This window comes from Helianthus annuus, chromosome 15 (genome assembly GCF_002127325.2).
Source record: "Helianthus annuus cultivar XRQ/B chromosome 15, HanXRQr2.0-SUNRISE, whole genome shotgun sequence".
Lineage (NCBI taxonomy): Eukaryota > Viridiplantae > Streptophyta > Magnoliopsida > Asterales > Asteraceae > Helianthus > Helianthus annuus.
In genome coordinates, this window is record NC_035447.2 from 80,577,267 (window position 1) to 80,588,080 (window position 10,814).

The following is a 10,814-nucleotide window of genomic DNA, read 5'->3' on the forward strand; positions in this document are numbered from 1 at the left end:
TGTGTTAAAAATTGGAGATCTTAGGTTGATTAACAATGTCATTATAAAAGATGTTTTCTATGTTCCTGGGTATAGTGTTAATTTGTTGTCTGTTCACAAATTAGCAAAAGACAATAAAATAGATGTCTTGTTTAATGAAGATAACTGTATGTTACAGGATTTGGGGTCAAAGAAAATTCTGGTGATTGGTAGACAAGAGAATGGGTTGTATTTTGTTGGTAGAGATGGTAATTTTGCTAGCCTGTGTTTTAATAGTTTTGTTAGAACTGATCTTTGGCATAGTAGGTTAGGTCATCCTTCTGATCAGGTTTTGGCTGTGTTGAAAGATAATTTGGATGTTAAAAATGTTGAGCATAGTCCTTGTGAGATTTGTCACAGGTCCAAACAAGTTAGAGTCCCTTTTCCTTTGAGTGAACATAAGTCAAAGGAGTTAGGGGATCTAATACATTTGGACTTGTGGGGACCTTACAAAGTGTCTAGCTATGAAGGTTATAAATATTTTCTAACTGTTGTTGATGACTTTACTAGAACTGTATGGTGTTATATGCTTAAAAGTAAGGTTGAAGTTTTTGAAAATTTGAAATACTTTTATGAACTTGTGTTAACTCAATTTAAAAAGAAAGTAAAGATGTTTAGAAGTGATAATGGTACCGAATTTGTAAATAATCAAATGAATGTGTTTTGTAAACAGAAAGGCATTATACATCAGACTTCATGTTCATATACCCCACAACAAAATGGGGTAGTTGAACGTAAACATAGGCATCTTTTAAACACAGCCAGAACTTTAATGTTTCAGAGTGGCCTACCTTTGAAATTTTGGAGTGATTGTGTGCTAACTGCTGTGTATATTATTAACAGGCTGCCATCTTCTGTGTTGAGTGGAAAAAGTCCTTATGAGCTTATGTTTGGTTTTAAACCCTCTCTGTCTTATTTTAGAAATTTTGGGTGTCTTTGTTTCAGTACTATCTTGAATGAGTCTGATAAATTTGCTTATCATGCTGATAAGTGTGTTTTGATAGGATATTCAAATGTAAAAAAGGGTTATAAACTGTGGAGTATAGATGAGAAAAAGGTTTTTTTCTCTAGAGATGTCAAGTTTTATGAACATGTGTATCCTTTTAAGTCTAAACAGATTAATGATGATGTTAATGTTGATAACAGTTTAAACTTGGTCAATTTTTTTGATAAAACTGAAACAAATTCACCTGAGTTTTCTTTAACTCCCGATGATGAAGAGGGTACTACTGATTCTCACGACACAGTCAGTGATGATCAGCAGCCAGGTTCCTCTACGTCTGCCACTCCTAGTCCAAGTAGTTCAGGTTGTAACTTAGGATCTGGTGTAGAAGGTAGTAGTAGTAGGGAGACTGGCAGGGCAGAGGACACTGGTGTGTCAACTGATGAGATCAGCCCAGCTGAGGGAAATCTAGAAGACCTTAGACGGTCCTCTAGAATTGTGTCTGTTCCTAAACGATTTCAGGATTTTGTGTTAAATGGTAATGTAAAATATGACATTAACAAAGTGGTTAACTATGCTTGTTTATCTGCTGATTCTGCATGTTTTGTTAGTAGTTTAAATAAAGGTTTTGAACCTAAAACATATAGTGAGGCTGCTAAGGACCCTAAATGGGTCGAAGCAATGAACTTAGAGATGGAGGCTTTACTGAGTAATAAAACATGGGAATTGGTAGATTTACCTGTTAACCGAAAACCCATAGGTTGTAAGTGGGTTTTTAAAATTAAGTATAAGGCGAATGGCGAAATTGAACGGTATAAAGCTAGGCTGGTTGCCAAGGGTTACAACCAGCGTGAAGGGTTAGATTTTGGTGAGACATTCTCACCAGTTGTTAAAATGGTGACTATTCGGTGTGTTTTAAGTTTAGCTGTTAAAAATGGTTGGTCGTTGTTTCAATTAGACATTAATAATGCTTTTTTGTATGGGTCAATAACTGAGGATGTGTACATGTCTCCCCCTGAAGGTTATTTTTCTAATAATGGCAACAAAGTGTGTAAATTAGTTAAGTCGTTGTATGGTTTAAAGCAGGCTCCACGGAAGTGGAATGAGAAGTTAACAGATGTTCTTCTTAATGTTGGTTTTGTGCAGAGTTGTTGTGATCATTCTTTATATACTTTGTCAAAACAAGCTGTGTTTGTTGTATTACTTGTATATGTAGATGATATTATCATAACTGGTAATAATAATAATGAGATAGATAAAATTAAGCAACTGCTTAGTGATAGTTTTAAAATCAAGGACCTGGGCATCCTTAGATATTTTTTAGGCTTGGAAATTATTTATAGTGATGAGGGAATGTGTTTAAACCAGCGGAAGTATTGCCTGGAGCTGCTGTCTGAGTTTGGGTATTTAGGCTGCAAGCCTGTTAATACTCCTGTTGAGTTAAGCCATGTGGTTAACAAAAGAGTTAGTGAAGATACAAGAGTATTAAATGATATTACCAATTATCAGAAATTAGTTGGTAAATTGATTTACTTGTCTCTAACTAGACCGGACATTAGCTATACTGTTCAGTATTTGAGTCAGTTTATGCATAAACCTTTAGTTGTTCATCTTGAAATTGCTTTGAGATTGTTGAGGTTTCTGAAGTTGTGTCCAGGAAAGGGTATTTTGTTTAATAAGGATAGTTCTTTAGATTTGGTTTGTTATACAGATTCGGACTGGGCAAAATGTCTTGATACCCGAAGGTCTGTGACTGGTTACTGTGTGTTGTTTGGAAATTGCCTTGTTTCTTGGAAGAGCAAGAAACAAAGTGTGGTTTCCAGGTCTACAGGGGAGGCTGAGTATAGAGCAATGTGCTCAGCCACCTGTGAATTGGTTTGGATTGTTAACTTGCTTGATGAGTTGCATGTTAAATGCAAATTACCTATTAAAGTGTGTTGTGACAGTAGTGCAGCTATATCAATAGCAGCAAATCCTGTGTTTCACGAACGGACCAAGCATTTTGAGGTAGATTTGTATTATTTACGAGAAAAGGTTGCAGCTGGGTTCATTAATACTGTAAAAGTTGAATCTGAAAATCAGCTTGCTGATTTGTTCACTAAAGGTGTTAGTGTGGGTCAGCTTGAGTTCTTTTGCAATAAGTTAGGCATGATTAATATGTTTAAACCCAATGAATGATGGGGGGATGTTGAAAGAATGTGATATACAGGCTTTCATTTATTGGGTTTAGACATTCTAGCTGGGCTTGTTAATACCTGTTGGGCCTAACTTGTGGGCTTTGTTGTAACTAATTCTTTGGTTGTTTAAGTTTGTTATAACAGTATATTGGGCCAGATATTTTGGAGGGTTGAAAGTGAAAATCTGAGGGCTTATGTTGACAAGTTCTGGATCTGTTGGAGGCGTTGTGGAACATATGATCAAGAGGAGTATAAAAGAGACTTCTCTCTCTTCATTATTTACTTTCTCTGTATAATCACTTTCATCTCTTTAGATCTAGGGTTTTGTTCATCTTTCTCCGGTTGTATTGTTGGTTTCTCTCATCTGTTTGAGAGATCTGTTGCAAGTATTGGTATAGATGATCATCAGTGGATGATCATCAAGACGGTTGTATCGTTCCTGTTTGTATTGATCTTACGATTGTAAGATCTTAGGGTTTGGGGGGTACTTTTTTGGTTTGGGTTAAATAAGATTTTGTCACTTTGTTTTGTCGCTATTTTGTGTTGTTCTTGTTGTTCATGTTACTGAATCATCATAATACCATAGTTTTTAACAATATCATAATCAATATGCCTTTGGATTAAATGGTGGTCATATCCTCGTTTGCATACATATCATAATCAATATAATAAAAATATAATAAAAGATATAACAATGTAAAGGATGTCATACTTTAACTTGTTCAAACACTGACTTGTTTTCTTATTTGTATAAAAATATATATTGAAATTATATAAACTTGATGTCTGAAATAATGAGAACAAAAGTATAAATTATGAATATTTATGTATATATTATATGAAAGAAATTACATGGAAATGAGGGATGACTACATCAAATATTTTGGCTTTTGTAAACAGTTGATGTCATTCAGACCTGCCAAAACAGATTAAATCAAGAGCATTCAAATTAGTCAACCGGGTAGTGAGAAAATATTTTAACCAAATTGACGCGAGTAGAGGTAGCAAGATGGGCAAGTCCGAAATGTTGGTAATGAGTCAACACGAGTAGGGACGTCTTGCTAGTGTTTTAATGAATTTTCCGTTAAAAAAAAAATTAGTGTAGCATGTTTACAATACACTATTAGTATGATAATAATTGTTTAAATAAAATAATTTAGGAGATTGTATGCATTTAAAATAGACTACAAAAATCGGCTATGGATGACTTTCAAACCATTTGACTCACACATCCCTTTCTAGCTCATTGTTTTGATCTGACCCATTTAAGATAACACACAACCTGACCCAAATCTACTCATTTATAACTAAATGGGTCGAAATTCACCTCTATGTGTGAGTTTTGAGTCTCTTGTTTTACTCTTAACTATGCATATAACATTCTTGAGTAGTGGAGGTCGTTAACAGGAATACCTTTTAAAGCAAATTTAAACCTTATACTCTTCGACATGAATCCATTTTGTAGAGGACCATTTGTTTCCCTTAATAACAGGGCACCCACCTACAAATCAAGAAAAGATATGCATGACAAAAGAGAAAGCATTGAAAAGAACCCATGTTGACCATAACACCAGTTTACTCTGTTACCCGACCCGCCCATTTTACCGGGCATATATATATTTTAATAAAATGCCAAAATGGTCCCTGAGTTTAGGCCACTTTTGCCACTTTAATCCAAAAATGAATTTTTTTTTGTATCTAGGTCCCTGAGGTTTCATTTTTGTTGCCATTTTCATCCAATTGGCAAACTGGATTAGAAATTTCTATTAGCGTTAAATGCCATTTTAGTCCCTGTGATTTGGGCCATTTTGCCAGTTTAGTCCAAATGTTTCATTTTTCGCCTGTGGGTTCAAAAAGGTTTCATTGTTTCCATTTTAGTCCACTAGGTTAACTTCATCCATTATTTCTGTTAACAAGAAGGGCAATTCGGTCATTTTATATGGCCGAATTGCCTTTCTAGTTAATAGAATTACATATAAAATGACCGAATTGCCCTTCTCGTTTACATAAATAATGGATGGAGTTAACCCAGTGGACTAAAATGGCAACAATGAAACCTTTTTGGACCCACAGGCAAAAAATGAAACCTTTGGACTAAACTGGCAAAATCGTCCAAACCACAGGGACTAAAATGGCATTTAACTCTTTCTATTAACTTCTCTTTTTTTTGTCGTTTTCCTCATTTAATTAAAATATATTATGGTATAAAATGACGATTATACCCTTCATTTAAATGAGGAAAACAACAAAAGGGGGAGAAGTTAACAAAAAATTATAACCCAGTTTGACAATTGGATGAAAATAACAAAAAATGACACCTCATGGACCCACATACAAACGGTTTCATTTGTGGACTTAAGTGGCAAAAGTAGCCTAAACTCAGGGACCATTTTGGCATTTTACTCTATATTTTTTGTAATTATATATAGTACATCAATATTTATGGAAAGATCCAAAAAATGGACAAAAGAATCTTTCTTGGTCAACCCAACTCTTTCAACCAATGCTAAAAATGATCCATTTCAACGCAAACCGTTTTTGACCTGTTACCCAACTTGACAGACATGTCTAACTGTCTAGTTTGACACGTTTAATACATAGCATAAATGAAAATCAACTAACCATGCAAACTTGAAGAGTCTAGAGATGCATCAGGTTTCATGCTCCAGAACAGCAACGCGTCTCCCATTTTGGGCTTAACAGATAGCCCGTCTTTACCACATTCAGACAGCTCGTTCCACCAAGGCACAGCACTAACGTTGCCCTTTGCGTTAGGAAAAACCGTCTCACCCCCTTCTTCAACATCTGTGCTGCGAACAAGAGTACAAAAAGATATCAATGATGTGATTACAAAAAAACGAGGAAAACTCAATAAAAACGAAAGCATCACTTACAGGTACATCAGAACCGTAGCCATTCGTTGACCACCATTCTTGGCGTTAAATGGATCAAGGAAGTAGTCAAAATGAGGCTCGTATTGCTGCCCGACTTCATAGTGTAGAACTTGCAGTCCTTCCCCATTTTCTGGACACAAATTAGACAGTAAGAATGGGTTAAAATAGGTTGTGATTGAACGGGTCATTGTATGTCAAAACGGGCCGGTTGACCCGTAAACACTTTTCTTTTGCCCATTTAGGACATTTTTTTATAAATATATAATGTGTTAAATATGATTATGTAAATAATAGTACTACAATAATAATCTTAATCTTTAAACAAATACAATTTAGGAGGTTGTATCAGTGTTGTTAATAGCGATCATAGCGCTCGTTATAGCGTTTAGCGTGGCGATGTGTCAATATGTCGCTATCTGATTTTGGCAACTCCAAGCGTGAAAATAGCGGGATTGTAGGTTTTCTTTTCTTTTTCTTTAATATAAATAGCGATGATATATGCCTCTAAAATAGCAGGATTTTTGTTTTTTTTAATATACATATGAAGACAGCGTATTTTAATAAATGACTGATAAAATACACATATACAATATTTCTAAAATTATCTTCTAGTATATCGTTAAACATAAAATAGCGCCCGCTATTTCATCGTATCGTTACGTAGCGTATAGGTAGCTTGTCACTATCGTCCTCTATTCGCTATTAACCCGTTTGACACTTTAACCATTTCCTTTTTAGCTTTTTTTTTTTTTTTACAATTTGACCCAGTTGAGATAAAACACAACGTGGTAGAGTGAAAGGATTGATATTTCCCATGTGTTTAGAACATCCGGTTAGAGTGAAAAAACGCATACCTACAGGCAAGAAGGTGAAATCCGCAATCCTCTTTTCAATGGTTCTGACTGTTTCATCATACCCTCTGGCCAGAAATGTTCCAGAACTCGTACGCACCCTGAACAAGAGACACGCAAAACTCTCGGCAGTATAAATATCTCAATGACACTAAAAAAACATACTACTAATATTAATAACTGAAGTGTATACAAAGCACACCTACTATCTTTGCTCTTGCCAGTCTCGTTATCAACAACGGTCGACTTCTCCATGTGAGGCTTGGCAAGATCAATCAGATGCTGACATTCATCCTGGGACTGCCATTGGAAGTTGACTAAAATTATTTTGGTCAACTTATGCAAGACTGAAACAGACTCCACTAAGTAACTACTTTTGTGTTTGCATATGCTTATAGTTGTGTTAAATGTTAGGATTCTAAATTTGCAATGGTTTAACATAATACCATGGTAAATTTTATTCGGTTCTACGATCCATATTGTGCATGTGCTACGTGAGTTACTTAACCGTTGGAACTAAACAACTTTACATGACAACACCTAACAGTTTGAACACGATCACCTGTTTTGCAAGTTAAGAAAACAATAAAGCGGTCGGTTTTATCTGGTTGTGCATAGAGCAACGCCTTGCGTACGTGATGTGTGCGCCTCACGCCTCAGAATTTATGACCAAAATGTCTCGGAGTCCTATTAAACTAAGCTCCGGATTCGGCTAACGAAGAGATGCAGAGGAATCCAAAACGAGACGAAAGGGTACAGTCATGTTGTAAGATATTGAACATGAAGAATAAATTATGTTGGTCATCCAGACCCCATGAAGTTAAAATCAGTGACTTTATATTAGAGGCATAACTTATATGTTTCTTTTGAAGCTCATTCGCGCGCGGTTGTTGGTTTAGTTGCTAGACTATGGATTTGTAATGAAAAGTTATTCTCCAACAATGACAAGAATGGAGCACAATCTTAACACACTATAGTCAAGTTTTTTTTTTTTTTTTTTTTTTTTTGAACGGCAAATTTGGATCACTGACGGACCACTGGAGTATCATCGTGTCACCAGCGGAACCACCTGGTCATATCCATCTCCACTAGGCATAATGCCTATACACTAATTCAAGAGGAAACCCAATAAATATGGGAAAAACCCCCCTTGTGAGAATCGAACCCAGGACCTATTGGTCCAAAGTCTTGTCTCACCCCCAAACCACTAGGCTATAAAGCCATGGGTACTATAGTCAAGTATTACTCTGTCTGTCATGAATTATAGGCTTAAGGTGTTTGTGATTGGTGTCAAGATTCATTCTATTCTAATTGTAGGGGTGTTCAAAAACCATTAAAACCGTCCTAACCACCCAAACCGAGCTAATGACAGTTTACAATTTGGAACTGAACCGCCAAAACGGTGTCCTTTAGTGCAAATCTATTGATACGATTCGGTACTAAAAAAGGGCCCAAACCATCAAATCATCAAAAACCGAACCGTTTGGGCCGGTTTCACCAATCTGGCCGCCCCAGCTAACCCGGCCAGTTCGGTTTAACTTTTTTTAAAACTATACTACCGAAAAGCTAATGATGCGATTCGGTAATAAAAATACAGCCCAAACCGGCAAGCCACCAAAACCGAACCATTTGGGCCGGTCCAGCTGACCCGGCAGGCTCGGTTTAATTTTTAAAAAATCGGTACATCCCGGTTCGGTTTAATTTTGTGTCAATGAAAAAATACTAACCAAAAAATTATGATAAACAACAGCTCTAGGCTCCCATGAAATAACTTCAACCCACTGATCACTCCTCTCATCTCCATTCTTCTTGCTACATTCACCAAAACCCATCAAATCAATCATCAGATCAACAACAAATTCAAAAAAAAAAGTCAACAAACCTTTCAACAGAACGATGAACAATGGAGTTGACTTCACGGGCCTTGGGAGAATCGGAGGAACTGGTCGGAATCGAAAGAATTACGAAGGCCAGAAGGATTAAGATGAAGAATGAACACGTTATGAGTACTGTGAAGATGAGATTTGAAGATGATTTACGTAGAAATTGAGAAGGTCGAGGGTGGTGGATTCGTGATTTGGATCCCATTTTTGAAGATTTGAGATTGAAATGTGAGGATGAGCTGATTATTGTAATTTAAAAAAATGAGTAGTCAACGGTAGTGGGTGCTTGTTGTTCAACATGTGTCGTGTTTTGGTCCTCCATCTCTGTTTGTTTTGTTTTGACAAAAAGTAAGAGTAAACTACCAAAATGCTCCTTGAGGTTTCACGTTTTGTTCACTTTTACCACTTTATTACAAAACTTAAATTTTTTGGATCTGGATCCCTATGGTTTCAATTTTGTTGTTATTTTCAAAAATCAAAATCTGATCAGATTTTTCAGTTAATATCTATCTTTTTTTGTCTTTTTCCTCCATTTTAATGAAGAGGAAAATGGTCTTTTAACGTTTTATTATAACAAATTAGAAAGATCTGACCATTTTGCCATTCATTAAAAGGGATAAAAAGGACAAAAAGCTGGAAGGTAACTGAAAAATTTGACAAGACTTTGATTTTGTATGAAAATGGAAACAAAATTGAAACACAGAGATCCAAATTCAAAATGTTTACGTTTTGGACTAAACTGGCAAAAGTGATCAAACCTTACGGACCATTTTGGTAGTTTACTCAAAAGTAAAGGAAAACATGTATTCGAGAAAGGGTAAAATGAGAATAACCTTGAGTTGTGTGAACTATGAGAATTAAGCTTACCAAAAGGTGTTTTAAAAAAATTCTCAAGAATCTTAAAAAAATCACTTCTTCCAATAAAAAATAAAAAAATGACGCATGCAAAATTTACATCGGGTGTAAAAAAAATTTACATTAGGCGTAATTAATGACTGTACAATTTTTTTTGTTTTTTTTTCTTTACAGATGTGTTTATAACATTTTCATTTACCTTTGTGCAAATTATGAAGGCCCAACTCGAGCGAAAAGTAGAATTTCTTATGGTTCTCACAACTCGTGGTAGTTTTTAATTAAACTAAATCCAAAGTATATTCTATCTATATCAAGCAAAGCATATTTTAAGATATCAAAAGGTTAATAAATTATTTTTGTTTTGTACAACTTAAAATTGGGGTCTTTCAAACCATCACTAGTGCTCTAGTGGTGGTCAAATGGTATTTAAGTTTCACCTATGGTGGACACGGGTGAGTTTTCCCCTCCAGGTTTCAAGTTTGAGTCTAGGTGATAGGGGTTTCTCATTGAAGGTTTAAATTGGAGATCTATTGTGCGAGAGGGCTCTTTAGCGCGGACCTGGTTAAGACAACGTATGCTAGACCTCCCGACATTCGCGAATAATTCACACCTTTCAAAAAATAAAAACTGGGGTCTTTCAACCACTATTTATGCTTTCTTTTTCATCTTAATTACACTTTAATTTCATTTATTAACAAAGCATTAGATAATTAATCAATTGTTACACGTTATCTCTGATAGAAAAAAATAACTTCTTCTATTATTTTTTAAATGTTCGTAACTTTTTTGTATGTTAATATTTTTCTTTTTAAATTACATCATAAAAATGAGTATTTTATTCTCTTTAATTTGAGTATAGTATTTCTATAGTTTTTTAATTAACCGAAAACCGATTAAAAGAAACCCAGTTTAACTAAAACCGGTTATCGATTTTTTTTACCATCGTTTAATCAAAATCAACCGTACCGAACCATTCATGGTTTCATATATTTCTAGCGTTTATACATTCAAATCATGTATTTCATATTTATACCTCCATTTTATATAATTATACTTCCATTTCATGTATTTAAACATTCATTTAATGTATTTATACATCAAATTCATGTATTTCTAAGCATAAAATTTAGCTCAGGTTTGGTTTTAGCTATTAACTGAAATTAAACGAATCAAACAAAAAATGAGTATAAATA

General features: G+C 35.0%; 1 protein-coding gene across 1 annotated transcript; it reads right to left on the reverse strand.

Annotated features, from left to right (window-relative positions):
• Positions 1-3,847: 3,847 nt before the first annotated feature.
• LOC110912038 (probable prolyl 4-hydroxylase 10) lies at positions 3,848-9,068 on the reverse strand. Its single transcript, XM_022156707.2, has 8 exons — positions 8,766-9,068; positions 8,611-8,695; positions 7,086-7,183; positions 6,887-6,984; positions 6,033-6,162; positions 5,761-5,948; positions 4,552-4,639; positions 3,848-4,054 (listed from the first exon to the last, which is right to left on the reverse strand). The coding sequence occupies exons 1-7, from the start codon at positions 8,969-8,971 to the stop codon at positions 4,566-4,568; spliced, it is 879 nt and encodes a 292-aa protein (XP_022012399.1). The 5' UTR covers positions 8,972-9,068; the 3' UTR covers positions 3,848-4,054; positions 4,552-4,565.
• Positions 9,069-10,814: the final 1,746 nt, after the last annotated feature.